This window comes from Myotis yumanensis, unplaced genomic scaffold, assembly GCF_028538775.1.
Source record: "Myotis yumanensis isolate MYYU_CA2020_CCGP unplaced genomic scaffold, mMyoYum1.0.hap1 SCAF_2, whole genome shotgun sequence".
Lineage (NCBI taxonomy): Eukaryota > Metazoa > Chordata > Mammalia > Chiroptera > Vespertilionidae > Myotis > Myotis yumanensis.
In genome coordinates, this window is record NW_027223753.1 from 6,810,793 (window position 1) to 6,833,227 (window position 22,435).

The 22,435-nt window shown below is 56.2% G+C and overlaps 3 protein-coding genes across 4 annotated transcripts in view; 2 read left to right on the forward strand and 1 right to left on the reverse strand.

The window, feature by feature from the left end:
• Positions 1-169: 169 nt before the first annotated feature.
• LOC139002872 (F-box only protein 6-like) lies at positions 170-7,411 on the forward strand. The gene is made up of 6 exons (XM_070404085.1): positions 170-268; positions 2,226-2,639; positions 4,309-4,435; positions 4,927-5,022; positions 5,902-6,037; positions 6,195-7,411. The coding sequence occupies exons 2-6, from the start codon at positions 2,375-2,377 to the stop codon at positions 6,537-6,539; spliced, it is 969 nt and encodes a 322-aa protein (XP_070260186.1). The 5' UTR covers positions 170-268; positions 2,226-2,374; the 3' UTR covers positions 6,540-7,411.
• Positions 6,822-20,871, reverse strand: MAD2L2 (mitotic arrest deficient 2 like 2). Of its 2 annotated transcripts, none has more exons than XM_070404087.1 (9): positions 20,853-20,871; positions 11,597-11,648; positions 11,371-11,489; positions 10,265-10,336; positions 9,641-9,741; positions 8,604-8,698; positions 8,218-8,291; positions 7,404-7,496; positions 6,822-7,156 (listed from the first exon to the last, which is right to left on the reverse strand). In XM_070404087.1, exons 2-9 carry the CDS (start codon positions 11,634-11,636, stop codon positions 7,115-7,117), a joined length of 636 nt encoding a protein of 211 aa, XP_070260188.1. In that variant the 5' UTR covers positions 11,637-11,648; positions 20,853-20,871; the 3' UTR covers positions 6,822-7,114. The 2 variants fall into 2 exon arrangements, with proteins under 2 accessions (XP_070260188.1, XP_070260187.1); XM_070404086.1 differs by lacking the exon at positions 20,853-20,871 and adding an exon at positions 11,823-11,902.
• DRAXIN (dorsal inhibitory axon guidance protein) overlaps positions 20,532-22,435 on the forward strand; it is a 30,452-nt gene continuing 28,548 nt past the window's right edge. Inside the window, exon 1 of the mRNA XM_070404084.1 lies at positions 20,532-20,586. The gene's annotated coding sequence lies outside the window, so the exon portion shown is untranslated. The remainder of the gene's footprint in view (positions 20,587-22,435) is intronic.

Genomic DNA, 22,435 nt, shown 5'->3' on the forward strand with positions numbered 1-22,435 from the left:
CGCGGTTCTGGAGGCCGGGGCCTGGGTTCCCGACGTGCGGCCCGGCGCCGAGGACTCCCGACTCCTTCGGCTAAAGAGCGAGGCCGAGGTCACCGGGGCGGCTCCAGGGGCGGGGAGCGCGCATGACGTCATCGGGGGGCGGAGCGAGCGGAGCGGGCGGAGTCGCCGAGGGGCTCCAGGTCCATACGCAGCTCGGTCCGCCGTCTGTCCCGTCCGGTGCTCAGGTCGCGGCCAGCAGGACAGGCAGGGGGGCGACAGGCGCGAGAGGGTGAGTGTCCAGCGCCCGGAGGGAGGGGGCACCGGGGCGTCTCCCGCGGGCCGTCGCTCCCGAGGCCGCGGGGCTGGGCTGGGCTGGGCTGGGCTGGGCTCCCGACTCTGCGCCCTGCTGGGATCCGGCGTCTCCCCGCCCTGAGTCAGACTCCGCCCCAGCAGGCGAACGTCCGGGCACCCCGCGGGCCGCACCCGCGCCTGGCACGGGAGCCCGACTTCCCCGAGCCGCGCCTCTGCCTTGGAGAAGCGGGCGCAGTGACAGCGCCTGGGGGGAGGGTGGGGTCGTTGGGAGGGTCCACGGAGCAAAGGCCAGCGCGCGACTTGGGGCCGGGCACGTGGGCAGCCCCCTAAGTGCGAGGTGGCTTCTTGGCTGGAGTTCCCACCGCACACGCCCAGGACGGGCTTCCCTTCCGCTCCCCACCCCCGCGGCGGGGCCCACGAAGGACAAACCGGGCGGGTGGAGTGGATACGGGGGACCAGAGCCAAAGACCAGGCTTCAGACGCCCGAGTGAGGAGTTGTCGGTACCTAACTCAGCCCAGCCACCTTTGCCTAGACAGTGCTTTTAGAAGCCACCAATGTTTAAAAATTCACAGGTTTTTTTTTTGTTTTTTTTTTAATGTTTACAGTTTCTCCTGAAATATCAGATCTGGCCACATCAGAGTTTTTATCCATCATAATACTTTGCACACCGTACAGAGTGCCTTATATATGTCTGTTGTTTATTCTCTGCCATGCTAAAACGCTCCTCTCTGCGCACCCTCATTTTGGGGGGACAGGAGCCTGAAGAAGAATCTGAACTGCTTCTTTATCCCAGTCTCTTGGAAAAGGATGTCTTCCTAGTGCCTCTAGGTGTGGGTGGAGAAGGTTCCCTCCCCCACCCACCAGGGGATCAGCTTAGGATCTGTGTTATGAGAACCACCCCCACCCCCCCCACCCCCAGGCAAGTGGCTGTAAATTCTTCAAAACCCTGCGCAATTTAGATGGAGGAAGGTGCTTTTGGTTTTGGTTTGGTTTTGCTCTGATGGTAGAAGTGTTAGTAATGACATCCGGTGCTGAATTCTTTCCCTGGCCATCTGTCAGTTACCACCTTTACACAGCTTCTGGGTCGGTCACTGCAGGCCAGGGTTCAAACCCAGGCCTCAAACTGCTTTTCGGTTTCTGGGCATTTCAGCGTGGGCTCTGGCCTTAGGTAGCTCAGTTGGTTACAGCATCATCCAATAATCAACCAGTGAATGCATATACAACTGGAATAACAAATCAATGTTTCTCTCCTCCACCCCCTGTCCACACACACACACCTTCCTCTCTCCCTCTAAAATCAATAATTTAAAAAAAAAAATTGGTCCAGCCAGTGTGACTCAGTGGTTGGACATCAACCTTGGAACCAGGTGGTCACCATTCTGTTTCCTCAGGGTACATCCCCTGTGTGGGGCGTGCAGGAGGCAGTTGGTCATTGATTCTCCTTCATCACTGATGTTTCTCTCTCTCCCTCTCCCTTCCTTTCTGAAATCAATTTTTTAAAAATGTATTTTTAAAACGTGGGCTCTGGCTTGACACCTCGCCCCCAGAACTGGGATGGGTGGGGCAGCTCCTCCTCTGGGTGTTTTATCATATCGGACTTCAGGCCACAAGGAGCAACGTGGAGAGAAGCTGATGCCTGGGTACGAGCCCCACACTTAATGAGGTTGTGACATAGTCTGGGGGTGTTATAAAGATCTTATGACAGTGAACTCATACACTACAACATCACCACAAACCCTTACAGAGCTCACAGACAACAGCGCGGCCTTGGCAGGATCTTACTGTTCACCAGGCCCACCAACTTAAAACTAAGCAATTATTTCTTTAATGGGGGAAAAGGCCCCTTAAAAATTAGTCCATATTCTGAGGGCCTGCTATGTCCTGAAAGGATGCTCAAATGCTTCTTGTCTTAACCCCTCTTGTTTTACAACAGAAGCAGGATTAGGGGGCCCAGGCCCAGGACCTTGAAGATCTGAGGAATCCACCTCCTTGGTCAGAGCTCATAACCACCATTGTTGCCCCCCGCCCCCCGACCCCACCGCAACCCCACACACAGACCTGTGTGTGCACCCCAGCCCAGCTATGGCCCTGCTCAGCATCAATGAACTGCCTGAGAACATCCTTCTGGAGGTATTCATATACGTGCCTGCCCGTCAGCTGGTATTGGACTGCCGCCCTGTCTGTAGCCTCTGGCGCTACCTCATCGACCTTATGACCCTCTGGAAACGCAAGAGCCTGCGTGAGGGCTTCATCAACAAGGACTACGATGAGCCTGTGTCTGACTGGAAGATTTTTTACTTTTTGTGCATCCTCCGCAGGAACCTCCTACGCAACCCATGTGCTGAAGGTGGGCCGCTTCCTTCCTCCCTTTCGGGAACCTCAGGGCCTTTGCACTTGCTATGCCCATACTAGCGGGGAATGTTCTCTCAAAGCTGAGCCCCCACCAGGCTCCCTTGTTTCCTCCTCATTCTTGAGGTCTCAGTTCAGAGACCTGCCCTGGTCCATCCAGAAACAGTGCTCCCTATCTCAGTCCTATCACCCCCATTTAATTCCTTCATAGCACTTTTCATACCCTAGAATTACCTTTTTATCTCTCTTTTTTTCCCTTCAAGTTCCAGGGACCTAGTGGGTCTAGCTTGCCACAGTACACCCAGTGTCCACAATTACACCTTCACATAGCAGGGGCTCAAGAAAACGTTTGTTGAAGAATCAACCAACTTCAGGTCCCCTTTTCCCCCTTTAGCTCAGTCTAAGCTGCCTAATGTTTAGGAGGCTTCCTCTACGGGCCAGGCACTAGCCCGAACTCTTCCCAAATGTCAATAATCTTCCCATTACCCTAATTATACAGACGAAAATGAGGATTTTGAGAGGTGACTGCAATCACATCATTTGAGTTCCCTGTTTAGCTCAAGTTCTCTTTTATTTGCCAGGGTTTTTTCCTTTGTTCAGTACCTACTACATACCAGGCACCTTGCTCCTTATTGGGGCCACGGCCGCAGTAGATGCGGAGGCGTTGTTTGTAGACTTGGAATCCCTCTCATGTCTGTTTTCTCTCTTTATCCTCACGTGGATCCCAGGAGTCGGCCGCGTGAGGAGGGTTAGCTCCATTTTGTAGATGAGAATGTTAGGCCGCAAGCAAGATGTGTCTTGCCCAAAGATCCAGAAATGCTCAGCTGCTGGAGGCCCTCAGGCCCCTCTCAGAAACTGCCCAGCCTGGCCACCAGCTCAGCTCACAACCCCAGCCTGCAGCCTTGCCTGCACGGGGCCCTGTATTATCCGTCTGGCTCTCTACTGGGGGGACCCTGAGCACACAGGGAATAGATGTGGGTTCCTTGTAGAGGGAGCAGGGGAGTAATTTGGAAAAGCTCCCCTGGTGATTGTTCTGGAAAACCTTGGTGAGAAACATGCCAGTTTTCTAAGTTCCTCTCAGCTCTCTCTCTGAAGAGGGAGACCAGGACGTGGTGAGCCAACCTGGTGGGGATGCTCCCATGAATATGGGGTTACTACATGCCACCAACTCAGAGGGCACCCATTCTCCCAATTATCATCCCTCCCACCCAGGCCAGAGGTTCCTATGACCCAGCAACAAACCGCACACCCTTCAGATCTCAGTTAACATAGGATGTCGAGGGGGATGTCAGTTGTCAACTGAGTGATCCCCACTGGGACAAATTCACATTCGCCATTAAGAACGAAAGTACCAGCACAGGCCCTTCATAATGTTCTGAAGAACTGAAACTTGGGTATTTCCCAAAGGACATCAGCAACATGAAAGTGAAAGTAGTCATACCGCCCCCCCCCCCCCCCCCCCCGCCCCGCTTCATGTAGGAGTCAAGCTGGTCAGGCACAAGGGGGGTAGAGGTGGGAATGGGTTGGAGTTTAACTTTGTAGGGGTGCTCCAAGGCACAGTTGGGGTGCACACCTGGAGATCGGAGCATGAGCAAGCCCTGCATTTCACCCTCGTACCAAATGGGGAGGACCAGGCTACACATTTACTAGGCTTCTATTTTTCCTAGAGGGTATGAGATCCTGGAAAATCGACCACAATGGGGGGGACCACTGGAAGGTGGAGAGCTTACCTGGAGGCCATGGGCAAGGTTTTCCTGACTCCAAGGTCAAGAAGTACTTCGTCACATCTTATCAGTAAGAAACTGAACTGAGCCGGCTGTGTCGGAGGAAGGGGGTCGGGACACCTTTTGCCAAACCCCAGGCCTACCTACGTCAGGGCCTCTGTGAAGCTCAAGGGAGGTGTTCCCCAAACCAGCTCAGTCTACTGGCTCCTGGGGCAGAAGTAAACTCAGTGACTGGGGGTGGGGATCGGTTTAAGGGGGCTGGGAGCCCCTGGGGCAGTGGGCTGTCAGGAGTGTCCACAGGCTGTCCATAACCGAGGAACGTGAGTTCCGGGGCCCCGCGAGACTGGGCCTATGGATTGGGATCGGGTGCTGCCCAGGCACAAGGGAGTCAACTCCCTGCGTATTTCTCATGGGCCCACACCGAGGTCGGAGCCAGCGTCAGCACCAGCCAGGAGCTGTCCTGCAGCCGTCAGGCGACACACTGCTGGGTCCCTGAACCACCTCCCTGGGTGCAGGCCACACAGAGCACACCTAGGAATACAAGCTTTTCCTTCTCCCCAGATTATGCCTCAAGTCCCAGATGGTGGACCTCAAAGCTGAGGGCTACTGGGAGGAACTAATGGACACAATCCGGCCTGACATCGTGGTGAAGGACTGGTGAGTGAGGCCCGGCCCCATACTGCATCCTCCCCTTAACCTGAGAACACCTGGAGGGAGTGCCCACTCTGCCCAGCAGTGTTCTAAGGCAAGGGTAGTCCCCGAAGCCAGGCCAGCCCAGCTGGCTTGTTCCCCATCCCCTCCTTCCCCCCAACACACACTTCCTGTGGACAGACCCAGCACTTGCTCATCCAGCAGCGCCTCCTGGCCTCCCCACCATCACATCAGCAGGGGATAAACCTTAACCCCAGTTTACAGATAGGGAGACTGAGGCCTACAGGTGAGTTAGCTCAGACACGCACGAGAGCAAGACACCCAAGACCCAGCCTTCCCGGACCTCACATCTGCGCACATGCCTTCTCACTGCCTCCCCTGCCCCCTTCCACCATTTATCCCACAACTCTTTCTCAAGCTCCTCTCTGCACAGAGCTGTGCCAGCCGCTCTGCCTCAGCCCATGGCAGAAGCAGGGCCCCAGGGCCACCACTCTGAGGGTGGAGGGGTGGGATTTGAGGGGTGTGCAGAACTGCTGAGGGCGGGGGAGATAGCAGGGCTGAGCTCTGTGCCAGCCCACACCACACAGGCCACCCCTTGAATCTCCCATTGAACCCACAGCCTGGCCTTTACTATCTCTGTAGAGAGCCTTTTGCCTTTTAAGATGCAATCTTTGAAATACCCAAAAGCGTTGCCCTTTTCTCAGATGGAGTAACTGAGGCCCGGCACAGATAGAGACTGCACACCCTGGGGGTACAGGGAGCACTGAAGGTGGACCCCATGGGCCCCATAGGGAAACGAAACTCCAATTTGTAAGCCTGTTGCCTGCCCACCGCCAGGGCCACCCTTTGTCTTGGGGTGCAGTCCTGAAGCCCAGCCTCCCCTAGGTTCGCCGCCAGAGCAGACTGTGGCTGCACCTACAGCATCCGAGTACAGCTGGTCTCAGCCAACTACATCGTCCTGGCCTCCTTCGAGCCCCCACCTGTGACCATCGAGCAGTGGAGCGATGCCCAGTGGAGAGAGGTGAGACCTCAGCTGCTAGCCTGCCATCCACTTCCCCCAGGGCCTGGATGCCTCAGCTCTCCCACCTGGGACTCCCCCTTCTCCTCTCCAGTTGAGTGGTCTCCCCATCTCACCCCCTCCCCAGTCCTGGTGGTCACTCCCTCTCCCTTCCTTCCAGGTCTCTCACACCTTCTCAGATTACCCTCCAGGCGTCCGCCACATCCTCTTCCAGCATGGGGGCAAAGACACCCAGTTCTGGGCAGGCTGGTATGGGCCCCGTGTCACCAACAGCAGCATCACCATCAGCCCTAAGACAACCAGGAACCCAGCAGCCTCCATAACTCAGCCCGAGACCATGCAGGAGCAGGAGCAGGGGCAGGAGCAGGGGCAGGGGCAGGAGCAGGGGCAGGGGCAGGGGCAGGAGCAGAATCGGGAACGACAGCGACAGCGGGAACGGCCATGGCTAGGGAATGCGTACTTCAATAACCTGTTCTCCCGACTTCGTTCCCGCAAACCCCTCTGACAGTCTGGATCCGATAGCCTTTCATCTGCCCTCTGTCCCCGCCAGCTAAGTGCCAAAGGTCTCCTCCAGGCAAGAGATGAACCTGTGGTAGGCAGGGAGGCTCTTGCCCCGGGACCTCCTGCCACAGTTCTAACCCTGGGCAAACCCACTGTTGTGTGACTCTCACTTCTTGTCATAATAAATGTTCCCAGTAAAACCAGCCTGGGGTTGGGTCTAGGGGTGGGGGGAAGGGGGTCCAGGCACTGCACCTGCCCCTCCCACTACAATCAGTGAGCGCCCAGGTCAGCCCTTGGGGCCCTTTATTGAAACAACTCACAGCACAGTATTTGAGACAGACAGTGTTGACCGGCTGAACCCCAGGAGGCTGAGAAATTGAGATCCCAGCACCTTCCTGCCCTCCTGGGGGGCCATTCCTCCGTGAAGGCATCCAGACCTGAGCAGCTCCGGGCTGGAGGATGGGCAGTCTGCACAGAGGCAATAAGAGCACTTGGAAGCGGGGTGGCCCTGCAGCGCTGCCCGAGGCTGGGGGCCCCCAAAGTCCAATAGTTGTGGCATCCGTGGGGGCAGACACACCCTCAGCTGTTTTTATGAGCTCGTTCTTCCACGTAGAGCTGCATCTAACGGACAGGAACACACAGCCGTGTCAGGTGGCAGTCCGGGCGCCTATATGGAGGGTCTGCAAGCCCCTGGCAGGCAGATCTCTCTCTCTCTCCAAGTGTCAGGTTGCATGGCCACAGCCGGGATGGGAAGGGAAAAGGGATGGGAGGAGCCTTATGCCAGGTGTTGCCTGGTAACCTCCAAGCTTTGTCCACGAGGCCTTAAGCACACCCTAAATAAAGCAAACCTGGTCCCCACGCAGCTCACCTTTAAAATGTCTGATGTCATGGTTTTTAGGGGTATCAGCCGGGGGTCATGCATGTGGACATCCTGCTCATCTGCCAGGATCCAGGGGAAGTCCTAGGGAGAATCCAGGTGACGGGGTGGAAGGGCGCTGGACCTGCCTGCCCTCCCTTTGCCTTCCCCCTCTACCTCCAGAGCTGGGGCCCTCAGACTTTGGGGACCATCAAATCACTAGGGAAGCCCTGACCAGTTTGGCTTAGTGGATAGAGCGTTGGCCTGCAGACTGAAGGGTCCCGGGTTCGATTCCAGCCAAGGGCATGTACCTTGGTTGCGGGTACATCCCGAGTAGGAGTTGTGCAAGAGGCAGCTGATCAATGTTTCTCTCTCATCAATGTTTCTAGCTCTCTATCCCTCTCCCTTCCTCTCTGTGAAAAATCAATAAAATATATTTTTAAAAAATCACTAGGGAAGTGCAGAATCCTGGGCTCCTCCACTAGACAGGCCACGCCTGTGGGTCAGAGCTGGGCTGGGAACCTAAGTGACTTAATAAGCCCAAGCACCAATTCTGAAACTGCTCAGAAAGGAGAACCTCACTGAGCTGGGGGCCCCAGCACACAGCCCACTCCTCCCAGTGCTGCATGCCCAGGTGTAGCAATGGCAGGCATGTGGCCGCAGTGAGCACACAACCAGAACCTACTGGGTGCCAGGCACTGTCATAAGCAACGTTATGGGTGCAGTGCCCACGGGCAGCACCCCTGCCCACTCGGAACTGTGGCATCGGCTTACCAGAGCCTCCCGCTGTCTCACTGCCCATCCCCCCTGACCAGTCTCCTCTCACCTTGATGACCTGGATCTTCTCCATGTTGCGAGTGGCAGCTTCCCTCGTGTGCACCAAAACCGTGAAGGTGCAGCCTGAGGAGGCAAGCGTGTGACCAAGGCTGGGCCCCACCATGCCTGCCACTGGGCAGAGTCTCTTCCCACCTCCCTAGTGGCTCAGCAGCCCCAGGGATCAAAGTGTAAAGAAAGCAAGTGTTCAGACAAGACACACGTAAACAGAGACTGAAGACAGAGTGGAGTTAACCAGGGAAGTTCCTGGAGGATGTAGACTTTGAAAGGAGTTCTAAAAAGCAGGAAGGGACAAGGCTCAGAGGAACTTGAGAACACAGACCAACCCAAGGTAGCCATGGAAACGCCCAGGGAAGAGGCAGGAGAAGGTGAGCTCACCTGGGGGGTTGTGGTCCAGGACAGCATCACACACGCTGATCTTCAGGATGAAAGCTCGCAGCAGCTGCTCCACGTGAGACAGCAGGGAGTCTGAGCTGGGAAGGAGAGAAGAGGCAGGTCTTCTGTCACTGGTGCCCCCCATCTCCACAAGCAGACAACCCTAGAAGCAGATGAGGGGGTCCCGAGCCCCTCTAGTCCTTCTGAGTGTTGGCTTCTAAGGGGGCTACCTGTCACCAGGGGAGTTTAAAACCAGTGCAGAGCCCCACCCCAGACTAATTAAGCCAGGATCGGGGAAAGGGGTGTAGGGAGCCCCTATGGGTGGTTCTAACATGCTAATGTCCCCTTTCCCATCTGAGGACCAGGACCCCAGCCGTGAGGGCAAAGGGCTGGCCCAAGGCCATTCTATTGTCCTGACCTCACCACAGGAAGCCGGCAGCTGACCAGCCAACATTCCTGCCCAAGGTCAACTTTTTTTTTAATATATATTTTTATTGATTTCAGAGAGGAAGGGAGAGGGAGAGAGAGATAGAAACATCAATGATGAAAGAGAATCATTGATTGGCTGCCTCCTGCACACCCCCAACTGGGGATCGAGCCCACAACCCAGGCTTGTGCCCTTGACCGGAATCGAACCTGGGCCCCTCCTGTCCGCAGTCCGACACTCTATCCACTGAGCCAAACCAATTGACTATGGATTACACCGCTTGATGGGAAGTTAGGACCCTGGATTGTGTCCTGCTCTGCCACCATTTGGGTGACCCTGGGTAGTTCATGTCACATCTCCGGACCTCAGTTTCTCCTTCTATAAAAGAGGAGGTGGGGACTAGCCATTCACCAGTGCCGTGGTTTCCCACGTGTGACACGGGAGGGTCTCCATGGAACCTATGTGAGGTCCAGAGACCACGGGGCAGCCTGCCTGCTAGGTGGCATGCCTTGCATTTCCCCAAGGTATTCTGGGAGCTGCTTAAAGGTGTGAATTGGGATATTCCTAAGGACCTCACACCATCTAGCAGGTGGGTGGCGGAGAGGCGGCTCACCTGATGGACAGCAGTGGAGGCTGGGTGATTTCAAAGACGAATTTCTCCACGGGGCGATGCTCTTTGTCCAAAATTACCACCACCACTTTCTCCACATCATTCTGCAAGGACAGAAATCTCCTACTCCGGAACTGGGTGCCCCCCCACCCCAGGAAGGGTGGGAAAGGGCCCACTCACAGCCCTGCTCTGCCTCTGGCCCCTGGGTCCCACTGGAGAGATGTTTGAGAAGTTCAAGTAGGCACTCCCTGACATGAGTGGTACAGGCTGAGGGGAGAGACTACCTGGGCCCCTTAGGGGTCACAGAAGACACAACAGAAGGAGGACAGCCTGAGGGGTGAAGCCCAGATGGAACTTGGGGGGTGGAGGGAGAGAAGCAGATGTGAGAACCCAGAACCCTCCCAGGCAGGCCCCACTCAGAACCATCCACAACGGCTCTGGGCCCAGCACACATTTCACAGAGCCCAGCACACCTTTCTCTTGGCCCACGTGCCCTGGGGCCTGTCCTTGGGCTGGGGGTCTCCAGGGTGCAGGAAACAGGCCTCTGGGTGTGAGAATCCTGGGTCCCCTGCCAGGTCCAGCATCACCCCATCCCATGTCGGGTGTGAGGTGGGCTGGTGCCCTCACCTTCTCCAGGAGCGGCTTGACACAGTGCAGCGTGTCCTGGATATACTGGTTCAGCTCCGGGTGGCAGGACATCTGCGCACAATGCCATGATGGCTGGTGAGGCCCAGCACCTCTGGGGAAGCCTCCCGCACCCCCTGCAGGAGCCCAAGCCTGTCTGCCTTCGGAGAGAGGCCCGGCAGCTCCCCAGGCTTCCCACCTGAGAGACCAACTTCCCATCATGGGGCTCAGAACTCTGAATCACCCACAGAGGGGAGAAGCCAGAAGGTCCGAATTCAGGCTCAACATTAGCACTTGCAGCATGAGGGTTTCCTAACGTGGGGTCCTTCAGCTCCTCCAGAGTCTGAGAAACCCCTACGTTGTGTTTGAGTATATGGGCTTTTTTTTTTTTTTTAAGAGAAGGGATCCAGAAATCGAATCAGTTTTCAAAAGTTAAGAATCTGGAACGAAGGAGCCATGTGGCCTTAGACAAATCGCCTCTCTGAGCTTTAATAAACTTCGTCTGTGAAGATCTCGAAGGAAGAGAGGATTCAGCGAGGTATGTGCCTAGTGGGTGCTCAGGCTATGCTGCTGCTCTTTTCCTTTTCCCAGTACACTCCCCGAGCTCCACCACCTTCCAGCATTCAGTCCTTTCTTGTAATGTTTACTGAGTGCCTTGTAAGGGGCAGGCACTTCTAGAGATTGGGAATCGAGTATTGTGGGGCTTTGTCTCCCTTTTAACCTACAATTAGGGAAAGTGAGGGCAGAGGGAAGGTGCCTGAGGTTTTACAGAAATCCTCTCCCCAAACCAACCTCAGGGCAACTTCAAGACCAGCTTCAAGAACTCTTTTAAAATACAACCATGCCCCAGGGCAACTCCTTGGGAAGGCCTGGTCCCTAACTCCTGGAGGGGAACTCCCAGCTCAGAGGGGATGGAAGGAGCCGCTGCAGCAGCGGGGGTTGGGAGGTTGTCAGGCTGCCAGCCGCTGCCAGGACCTGGAGGCCAGGTCCCCCCGCTGGAGAACGAGGGGGCCGGGCCTGAAGGTGGAACAGACGCTTAACATCCACTCCCTGCCCACTCTGTGATTAGGGGGTGACCCGGTGGCGCCGGCCCGGCCGTGGGGGCTCACCTGGACAGGCACGTTGTACTTCTTCCGCTTCTGGAAGATGCCCACCGGGTAGACCTCGCGCACGTAGAGGATCAGGTGCACGGCCACCTCCAGGAACTCGCACAGCACGTCGGCCACCACTGCAAGGGGCGCAACCCGGGCGCTCAGCAAAGTCCGCGTGCACAGACCCGCCCTCGCCCCGTACCCGGTTGGCAGGTCCCCCGGTCGGCAGGCCCGGCCTCTCTACCTTGGCCAAAGTTGAGGTCCTGTCGCGTGAGCGTAGTCATCCTTCCCGCCACCTAGGGGGTGGGACCGGAGTGAGGGCTAGTTCCAGAGGCGCAGGCACCTGGGGCCCGCCCGCCTCCACCGCCCCTCCCCTCCCCCTCCCCTCCGCCTGGGGGGATCGGAGCAGGACCCCCCCCGAACACAGGATCAGGGCAGCTGGGGACGACCCCCCCACGCTGGCGTCGTACCTCGGGGGCATCAGCTGCGCCGCGATTAGCCTGTTCCCTGGCCACCCACCCGCTGTCTAGGGGGTAGGAAAGGCCAGAAGGGCCGCAGAGGCCGGAGGCGCAGGGCCGGGAGCTGAAAGCCGCACCGGCGGGAGGAAAAGCCGGGCTGGAAGGAGGCTCCACCCCCGCCCGGGTGGTCCCTCCCCGGAGGGAGTCCCGCCCTTCTCCCTCGGTTCGCGGGTCGCGGCTCGGGCCCCGCGCGGGGAACCACGGACCGGACCACTGGCGCCTCCAGCTCAATGCGCGCGGCTGGGCGCCGCTTCGTGACGTTCGCGGCGCGGCGGCGGGTCCCGGAGGCCGCCTGGGGGACACGCCTACTCGCCCCAGCGGCCGGAGCGGGGGCGGGAAGGAGCCGCGCCGGGGGCGGGGCCTCGGAGGGAGCAGCGCTGGGGGCGGGGCCTATGAGGGGCGGGGCTTGTGAAGGGGCGGGGCCACACCGCCTCCTTTCACTTTCGGGTGAGCGCGAAAAAAGACAATTTCGGTCTCGCCGTCGGATCGCTACGACCCTTCCTCCCCCCCGTCCCCCCAGGGCATTTCTCTCGCTCAGCAGGCGCGGTAAGAGGGTGGGCACGCGTTGCTGGTGCGGAGCAGGTGGAGTCACAGCTGGGAACTGTGGACAGCGACATCTTCCGCCAGCTCCGACTTCTCCTGCGGGTTCCCGGACGCAGCCGCCCAACAGAAAGCGAATCCGCCGGCTCCGGGGCGGGGCCAGGGGCGGACCCGGGTGCACCTGGGACGCCCCCACCCCCACCCGGAACCTCACCAGCCTGGCTTCACCCCCCAGGCCCATGCACCCTAACAACCGCTGGCCTTAATATATACCAGACGCTGGGCTGTGTGTGTCCGTGGATTATCTCGCTAAACTCATCAACTCTACGCGACAGTGACTGTAATTGCCCCTATTTTACAAATGAGCCAGCGAGGTTTAGAGGAAGGAAGTAAAATGTCACACAGCTACTGAGGGAGGGGCGGGCAGAGGTGTCTTCTGCCACTAGCTCGGGAGTCGTCCCCTCCCTGCCCCATCCCTCCACCCCCGGACTCTGAAAGGGCTGTGAGGCCTCTGGGAGATAATGATTAATATTAAAATAATTACCAACATGGATTGAGCACTCATGTTCAAGCATTGATTTCTTTCATTCCCTCATTAACCTTAGGAGCTAGGCACCCATTATACAGCCCCACTTTCTAGATGGTAAATCAGGCACAAAGATGTTCTCTAATTTTCCAAAATCACACATTTGGAGTACAAATCCAGTTCTAACTCCTAGTCTAACTCCAGGAATTCAACTTATTTTCAGCCCCTAAGGTCAGAGAAGTGGCTGTGGAGTTATGGGAAACAAGTCAGGACCAGAAGCCATAGACCTTGTCGCTGACAAGAGCTTGTCAGCAGTCACACTCATCTGTGGGTACACAGATCTAACCAGGAATGTTGGGGACCTGTACCCCCCTTTACCCTAGAAACCTTCAAATCTTCATTTACACACTTCCGTTGAGGTGGGGGCAGAGGAAAAAATACCTAACCTGGCCCATTAAGCCAGGAATGCCAGCACAGCAGGTCTCAAAAGGAGTCTTTGGAAATCTACATCTTAATCTCTGGGGAGCCCATTAAACACTGGGAGCCCTGGCCTCCCTAACCTACCAGATCCGTCTGTGTGCACAGCATGGCACCGGCCCTTTAACAAGCTCCCCAGGGGCCCTGATGCCCAAGAAAGTATGGGCATCACCACAATGGGTTTGGGCAGTTCTCAAGGGAAGTCTGCATTTCATAAAACTGCGATGCTTAATCCAAAGGGATGGATGATTTTTTTTTCCCCAGAAACGGATGCACCAGGCGGCGTATGTGGGACACAGCAACTTCTTCTCCAGACTTGGGGAGCCTGCTCACATCGTGCCTTGCATGTGAGGACCGTTTCCACACAGAGCCAGTTTGTGGAGGTGTCCCTGGCTCCTTGAGATTTAATTATTGTGATGCTTTGGCCACGGGGCAAAGTGGACATCCTTAGAGGACATCCTTCTTTGCCTCTCTCTGGAGCAAACATGTCAAACTTGTCATGTGGCCCGCTGGCCGCAAGTTTGACATGCTTGCTCCTGAGGCTACTCAAGTAGCTTTTTCTTTTTAAATATATTTTATTGATTTTTTACAGAGAGGAAGGGAGAGAGATAGAGAGTCAGAAACATCGATGACAGAGAAACATCGATCAGCTGCCTCCTGCACACCTCCTACTGGGGATGTGCCCGCAACCCAGGTACATGCCCTTGACCGGAATCGAACCTGGGAGCTTTCAGTCCGCAGGCTGACGCTCTATCCACTGAGCCAAACCGGTTTCGGCTCAAGTAGCTTTTTCATTGGTGGACAGGAAGTGGCAGTCTTAGGGTGGAGATTCCTTGTAAAGGGCCCCCTAGGATTGGGGCCTGAGGTGGAGAAGCTCAGAGCCCAGCCACGGTTGTGGGATGGCCTCCAGGGCATAGTGTGAGCAGCATAGGGCTCATGCCAGGCCCTCTGCCCTGAGAAGACACAGTGCAAGCCACCCATCCTGACACGCAGCTAAAGAACTCCGGAGAAATATTCGGGGGGGCACAAGCCACCACTTACATTTTTCCAACTGGGAAACTGAGGTCCCAACGACCTTTGTTTGACACTGGGGTGCCCACTTTGTCAAAACCCATAGATAAAAATGCCTGGGCTTGGGGCTTGGATTCAGAGTCCGCCATAAACAGAGGAAAGCAGGTGGGAGACCGGTGAGGATTCGAACTGATCTGACCCCTAATCTCTAAAAGGCCTCTTCTCCTCATTTGTGAAAGGAACAAGCTGGATAGATATTCCTAAACCTCTAATAGCCTTGGGTTCCATGGGGGCCCAGAAGCTGGGGCTGGGGCAGGGACCGGGGGCTGGAGGGGAGCTCTATGCAAACTCGCCTGTCATTTCCATCCACGGGGCTCTGCAGCATCTGGTTTTTCATATCTTAATCTCATCAGCATGATGGATGGTCGAGGGACCCAGATTACATTATGGGGTTAATTTATTACATTTCTGAATACCCGGTTGCTGGGAGACTGTTTTTCAAAGTTATTTGCATATTTTTCTCCATAAGGACAATATGTAGGAGGGTGTCTGGGAGGGAAGGATGGATGTTTAGGAGGAGGGAGAGCTTATTTGCCAACTGGAGCAGGTCCCTGAGGGTGTGCAATGGGGACAGAGAGAAAATCACTCCCAGGGGACATTTAAATGGAAACTAAGAGAAGGCAAGATGCAAACAAAGTCTTTGCAAAGAAAGGCCTTGCAAAGACTAAGGCCTGCATGGGCAAATGAGGGTTCCTGGGGTTCGCCGAGCAAGCACACAATGAGTGAACTGGGAAAAGCAACAGACAACAGTGTCCAGACCGCTAAGATGCTTTCAAAGTCCCTCCCATGCCCACCAGACTGATCACCGGCGAAATCAGGGATCCAACCCCTGCCTAAGGTTCCCAGGACACCAAACACAGGGAGTTGGGGGAGTCACAGAGTCAGCCACATACAGCCTGGTGCCAATTCCACCCCAATGCTCGGGGACCAGCCAGTTGGAACAACCCCTGAGCAGAGACCCAGCCTCATTCATTCTTTTAGTTCAGCACCTCACCCAGTGCCTGGCCAAATCCAGGTTCTCCATGTATGTGTGTCCAATGAGAGAATGAAAGAATGGAGGAACGAAAGAATGGAGGCAGACAGTGGCTCACTGCCACTTACCTGACTCAAATCCTAACAGTCTGGACGAGGAGCAAAGACCTTTGGCTTCAGTGCTTTGGCGTGGTGTGCAGAGAAGAGCTGCTTTCGAAAAGGAGCAATGGATGTGGAATGCTCACCGCGGTGCCCCCACACGCACCCGCTGCTCGTGTATCCAACCTGCTGTCTCTCTCCCACCACCGCTGCTGACACAGCTTCTCTCTCTCAACCTCAGTTTTCTCATCTGTAAACTGGGATAGTAGTAGCAACAGGTCCATAGAGTTGGACGGGAGTAAATGGAAGAACGTTTGTAAAAATACAGAGTGCACAATGCCTGGCACATAAATGCTCAATTAATGGCTGTTATGACAATGATATTAAAATCGACACACAGTATCTAAGCCCCTAGAGCAGTGATGGCGAACCTTTTGAGCTGGGCGTGTCAGCATTTTGAAAAACCCTAACTTAACTCTGGTGCCGTGTCACATATAGACATTTTTTGATATTTGCAACCATAGTAAAACAAAGATTTATATTTTTGATATTTATTTTATATATTTAAATGCCATTTAACAAAGAAAAATCAACCAAAAAAATGAGTTCGCGTGTCACCTCTGACACACGTGTCATAGGTTCACCATCACTGTCCTAGAGCAAACACTCCAGACCAGCCATCATGCTTTTCAAAACCCCATCCAAAGCATCCTTAGTGTGTCCCTCCTGCCTTGTTTTCATGTCCCAAAGCACCAGGCAACCTTCAAGGTGCCTAAGGAAGGACATGCATCATCATGGCCCAAGATGCCTATCCAAGGGACTGCGGCAGACAGACAGCTCCTCTCCTCCCTCGGCTGGGCTTCTGGGGTGAGGCCTGACCTGCGCAGCTGCCCCAGACCCTGGGATCCACTGCCCACTGCAGACCCAAAGCCTCGACGTAGGCCAGTAACACTGGGCCCCTCCACCACTTCAGCCAGGACAGAGTTCAACTGGCCATCCCTTCCCAGGGGTCAGCTGACTCCCCAGTGTCCTTGACCCCTTGTTGGTCAGGAAGACCTTCAAGATCATCTCTTCTTGCCGGGACCGGTTTGGCTCAGTGGATAGAGCGTCGTCCTGCGGACTGGGGGGTCCCGGGTTCGATTCCGGTCAAGGGCATGTACCTGGGTTGCGGGCACATCCCCAGTGGGGGATGTGCAGGAGGCAGCTGGTCGGTGTTTCTCTCTCGTCGGTGTTTCTGGCTCTCTGTCTCTCTCCCTTCCTCTCTGTGAAAAATCATTGAAATATATTTAAAAAAAAAAAAAAAAAAGATCATCTCTTCTTAAAATCTGAACCTCTTCCCAAGTGCACAGAGACACTAAATGTCTTCCACAATGTTAGGCGTGTCCAGGCCCCCGGAAGTCATCCTGGACCACAGCGTAAAAACCCTGATCCAGCTCAACTGCCACTTTTTAAAAATAACTGCTTTATTAACATACAATTCACAAACCGTAAGGTTCACCGCCCCCCCTTTTTTTCTTTTTTGTTAATCCTCATCCGAGGATTTTTTTTTTTCATTGCTTTTCAGAGAGTGAAAAGGAGGGAGGGAAAGAGAGAGAGGGGAGAAACACCAATGTGAAAGAGACACATCGATTGGTTGCCTCCTGCTCATGCCCCTACAAGGGCCAGAATGAACCTGCAACACAGGTACATGCCCTTGGTCAGAATTGAACCCGAGACCCTTCGGTGCACAGGCCACGCCCTTTTAAAGTGTGCAATTTTGTGATTTTTAGTAGAGTCACAAAGTTGTGCATCCATCACCACTGTCTAATTCCAGAACATTCTCATCACTCCAAAAAGAAAAAAACTCCACACACATTAGCAGCCAGCTGGAACAACCCCTAAGCAGAGACCCCGCCTCATTCATTCTTTTAGTTCAGCACCTCACCCAGTGCCTGGCCAAATCCAGTCACTCCCCAGCCCCGGCAACCACTAGTCTACTTTCTGTCTCTGGACTTGCCTCTTCTGAACACTTCATATAAACTCAATCATGCAATATCTGGCCTCATATGTCTGGCTTTCATGACTTAGCATAATGTCTTCAAGATTCATCCAGATGTGGTGTGTTCTGGTACTTCACTCCTCTTTATGGCCAAATAACAGTCCATTGTATGAATATACCACACTTTGTTGATCAGTTCATCAGTCGATGGATAAGTTGTTTTCACTTTGGCCACTCAACCACCCCATTTTACAGATGGTAAAACAGAGGCCGAGAGTCACCATTACCTGGATGGGATAGGAGCCCAGGCCTCCCCTAACATCCACCTTTTCTCACGGCATCGCTCTGGGAGAACATAAGGAGCAGAGGGTCTAAGCCCGGCAACAGATTCCCTGCTGGTTCACAGCAGCAGCCTTCAAACTGGAGTATCTCATAATCTGCTGCTGGTTCAATAAATGCCCGGCCACAGCTCAGCCTTGAAAAGGAGAATCATGGCCTCTGTCCCCCTCCCGGGCCCAAGTCACCATCACCTCTTCTCTACTCAGCTCCTAATTCAGCAGTTCTCAACCTGTGGGGGTCGAACGACCCTTTCACAGGGGTCGCCTAAGACCATCGGAAAACATATATAATTACATATTGTTTTTGTGATTAATCACTATGCTTTAATTATGTTCAATTTGTAACAATGAAAATACATCCTGCATTTCAGATATTTACATTACAATTCATAACGGTAGCAAAATTACAGTTATGAAGGAGCAACGAAAATAATTTTATGGTTGGGAGGTCACCACAACATGAGGAACTGTATTAAAGGGTCACGGCATTAGGAAGGTTGAGAACCACTGGCCTAATTGGTCTCCCTGCTTTTCTCCCTGCCCCACTACAGTCTTTTCTCGATTTTAGGAACCAGAGGGAGTCGCCGTTAAAACCCAAGTCAGGTCACGTCACTGCTTTGCTCATAACCCTCCAGCGGCTCCCATCCACTCAAACTAAAAGTCAAAGTCCTTACTGTGGCCTTTGCATGCTCCCATGATCCTCTCCATCTTTGACATCATCTCTCTGTGCCCCAGCCTTGCTGTTCTTTCTCAAACACCAAGCGCTCTCCTGCCTCAGGACCTTTGCACTGCTTCTTCCTTTTGCCTGCATCACTCTCCTCCTCAGGGCTCGTTACCTCATTTTCTTTGCTAAAAAACTGCCTTACCAAAGAGGCCTTTCCTCGAAACCTTATGTAAAACAACTCTTCCCTTTCATGCTTTCTCTACTTATGCTGCTTTTTTAAAGCACTAATTACCATCTGACATATGATATAGATATTTGTTCACTTGCTTCTCATCTGTCTCCTTCACTAGAAAGTCAGCTCCATGAGAGCAGGGAGTCTGGTTCATGTTGTTCATTACGGTAGCCCCAGTGTCCAGAACAGAGCTGGCACATAGTAGGTGTTCAATAGGCATTGAGAGATAAGGGGTTCAAACCTTCCAGTGAATAAGCAGTCTAGCCCTTTCACCAATCCGCCCATCAGGCCCAGACTATGACAATAACAATAGCAGTTGATTGTTCTAGAGCATTTCCTATGAAGCCAGGACCTTGCCCTTAATCCTTGAACCCTGAGAGTTAGAGATGATAATGAGCTCAGAGGGGTTAAGCGATTTGCCCAAGGAGACGGGAATGGCATCAAAGAGGAGCCCAGGCATCCAGCCTGACTCCTGAGCAGAGCTCTTAAGCCGCTGAGCCACAATGTGCCATACTCTCAAGAAAGAAAACAAAAAAACAAAACAGTTGAAATGGAAGCCACGGCTGAGCTCTGGGCGCCAGGCGAGACTGCGGCTTTCCGCGTGCGCGGCGGTCCCCACCGCTCTTTGATCTTTGCGGCGCCCGTGGCCCCGCTGACCCCGCTGTGAGTTATGGGGGCCGCGGGACCCATCACACAGCATTCCCGGACTCCCAGGGTCGGCAGGACGTGGCGCCCCGTGCGGTGATGGATGAGCCAGTCTCGAGCGCTGGCTTTGTCCAGGCAGAGCCGGGCTGGGGAGCATCAGACAGACTTTGGACAGGGCGTGGCGAGAGGCGGCCCGTGTGTGTGTGTGTGTGTGTGTGTGTGTGTGTGTGTGTGTGATGCTTGGGTGGAAGGATTGTCTTGTTTCCTTTCCCGGGGAGCGGAGGGCGGGGTGCGGGGGGGACGGGGCGGGTGAGCATTGGTGCGGTCGCCAGCACCCGGGAATCTCACCAGGTAGAGCTTTGAAGACCCCAAACCCTTACATCCAAGAGCGAGCTCTCCTAGAACCCCGCCCCCCACTTCGCGTACTTTCGGAGGCTACAAAGGCCCCGCGGTGCCGGGTCCCGCCTCCCTCGCCACCGGCATTTCTTCCGTCCCATTTGACAGCCTAGGCGGAATAATCCTTTTGGGGACCGGCCGGCCCCTACTGGGCCAGACGCGGCAGCAGCTGAACGCTCAGCCCCGATCCATTGTTGGGGTCCGCCAGGGACCCCCCGCCGTGGCCCTTTGTTGCCCGCTCCCGGCGGGGCCGCTCCAGATGCGCCACCGCTGCCCGCGCCCCGCCCGTCCCACGCGCCCCGGGCCGCGCCGAGGCGGCTCTTACGCACCGGGAGGAGCGGGCCCGCCTCGCCCGGTGCCGGCAGCGCCGCCCGGCTGCGCCCGCCTTTGTCTGCCTCCTTTGTCTGCCCCGCGCCCTCGCGGCGGCGGCTAGGCCTCTGGGGAGCGGGCCCCGAACGCCGAGCGCAGCTGGCGAGGGCGCGCCGCCGGGAGCGCGCGGGCCCGGCCCGGCCCGGGGCTGCCCCTTCGCGGGGGGCCTGGGAGCCAGCTCCCACCGCCCTTTCCCCGCCCCCTCCCCCGTGCTCCCGCCCCCTCCCCTCCCGTCCGCCCCTCGCCCCCGCCCCCTTCCCTCCAGCCCCCGCGCAGCCCCGGCACATCCTCCTGCCGCCCGCGCACCTCTCCGCGCCGTCCCCGCTTCGCGGTTCGGCCCTCGGCTGCGTTCGGCTCCCGCAGGCTCTCGGACCGGCGTCCCTCGGCCTCCGCCTCCCCGGCCGTCCAGGTAAGGCTTGGCCTTGGCCCGCCCCCGCCCCGCCCTCCCGCCTCACCTGGCTGTGCGCGGCGACAAAGGTGGGCTACCTGGCGCGCTCAGGGACAGGGTGCGCCTGGAACTTAGGCTGGAGGCGAGGACACTGTTCTCTTCCCTGCCTTCCTGGCCCTGGGACCCATCGGTCCGTCAGTCCTCCTCCTCCCTCCTCGCCGCGTCTCCCCTAGCCTCCTGGCTCTGCTCCCGGCCCCTGGCTCACCCACCCTCCGCCGGACACTCACTTTTCCACGCTCTGACACTCCGCCTCGCGCGCGCCCTCGCCGCCCTCTCCTAGTCGCGGCTCTGGCTCCCTCTCCTCCTCGGCACTCGCCTTCTTCTTCCGGGACCCGGTCTCTCTTTGTCTCTCTGTCTCTGGCTCCGAGAGGGGGTGGTCTCTCAGTCCGGGGACCCCAGTTCACCACCGTTCCAGGAAGCCTCAGAGACTCCCTGAACTCTGGATAGAGCTGCCAGGCGTCCCCTCCTGCCCCTTTCGAGGCTGCCCAGGGGACTGAGAGGTGTTGCAGGGAGAGCGGACTCTGGGTGTGCCCCGCCAGCCTGGCGTTGGGCCCGAGTTTTCCCTTTTGGCATGGACCAGGACTGAGCTCTAGTCACCCCTATGGCGCAACCCCGCTCGCTTCCCACCGCGGGCTGCTGTCCTGTGCGCTGGGTGGGGTCTCAGCCTCCCGCGGGCTGACACCACGGGTTGAGGCGAGAGGGCTCTTGGGTTTCCCGCCAAGTCTTGCGTCCTCCCCTGGATACCCCCTCAGCTTCGCCTCCGTCTGGTCTCTGAGGCCCAGCGCACTCCTCCACGCTGCCCACCTCCCAGTCTGGTGGCACCCGAGAAGGTGCCCAGGTGCTGGTTTAGTTCCACCCCTCTGGGGTCAGGCAGACTTGTTCTGGGAGCGACTTGGACAAAGGAACGCACTTCTCTGAGCCTCAGTGTCCCTTTCATAAAACGAGAAAAACTGTAGCACCTACTATAAGGGTGTGTGTGGAGTCCGTGAAAAAAGCATGCTGGATACCAGCGCAGGGCACACTCGGAGGTGCTGAGGGGGTATACAGTCCCTGGGTGGGGTGGGGAGGGGGGGCGCCACAGAAAGGGAGAAACGGATCAAAAATTCAAGGTTAGAGACACGCAGAGAAAGCTGACTAAGCCCCCTTGCGCATCACTGTCACACCACCCACCTGCCCCCCCCCTCCCCCCTGCGGGCAGTGCCTTCTCACAGACACTGCTCTCTTTCCGTCTCTCTTCCGCTGTTTGTCCTCAAATCAGAGTTAAAACATCAGGGCGAAAAGGAGTTCTGCTTTCAAAATGAGATCAGCGTGGCTGTCGGTGTTGCCAGCAGCTGGCCATTGATCAGGAGGCATCCCGGTGACTCATCCCCAGTTCTCAGGCTCTGTCCTGCACTGATGGCTTTTTCCGTGGCCTTAGCTCACGAGCCATTTTCTTTCCGCTGGGGGGATCGTCACACTGGACCCTGGACCTGCTGTGCAGTCGCCCAGACCCTCTGGCCATCATCTGTGTCATCATCACGGGTGACGCACCACCCCAGGGGGCCACTAAGATGTGGGCTGAGTGGCTGAATGAGGACAGCTTCGGAAGAGGGAAGCCTCCTCCCAGCCGGCAAGTTCTGGGCTCTCCTGGCTGAGTTTTTGTTTTCAGCCACAGCCAGGGCTGGCATCCAGAGCCTTTCTCTTTAGAGAGGCACAGATGGGACTGGGGGGACACTCACACCCATTCAGCCTCCGCTCATGATCCTGCCTGGCAGACAGGCCCAACTCTGGAACCATCTCTGTCCCCAACTTCTTGGGCTACAATAGCCCC

Bases quoted from the DNA above. Each gene is read 5' to 3' on its own strand.
- MAD2L2 (XM_070404087.1), bottom strand. From the start codon at position 11,636: ATGACTACGCTCACGCGACAGGACCTCAACTTTGGCCAAG. The intron at 8,699-9,640 runs GTGAGCCGCCTC...TCTCCTTCCCAG, and splicing joins CCTCCACTGCTGTCCATCAG to CTCAGACTCCCTGCTGTCTC. The intron at 7,497-8,217 runs GTGAGAGGAGAC...GATTCTCCCTAG, and splicing joins AGAAGATCCAGGTCATCAAG to GACTTCCCCTGGATCCTGGC.
- LOC139002872 (XM_070404085.1), top strand. From the start codon at position 2,375: ATGGCCCTGCTCAGCATCAATGAACTGCCTGAGAACATCCTTCTGGAG. The intron at 4,436-4,926 runs GTAAGAAACTGA...CCTTCTCCCCAG, and splicing joins TACTTCGTCACATCTTATCA to ATTATGCCTCAAGTCCCAGA. The intron at 6,038-6,194 runs GTGAGACCTCAG...CCTTCCTTCCAG, and splicing joins GCGATGCCCAGTGGAGAGAG to GTCTCTCACACCTTCTCAGA.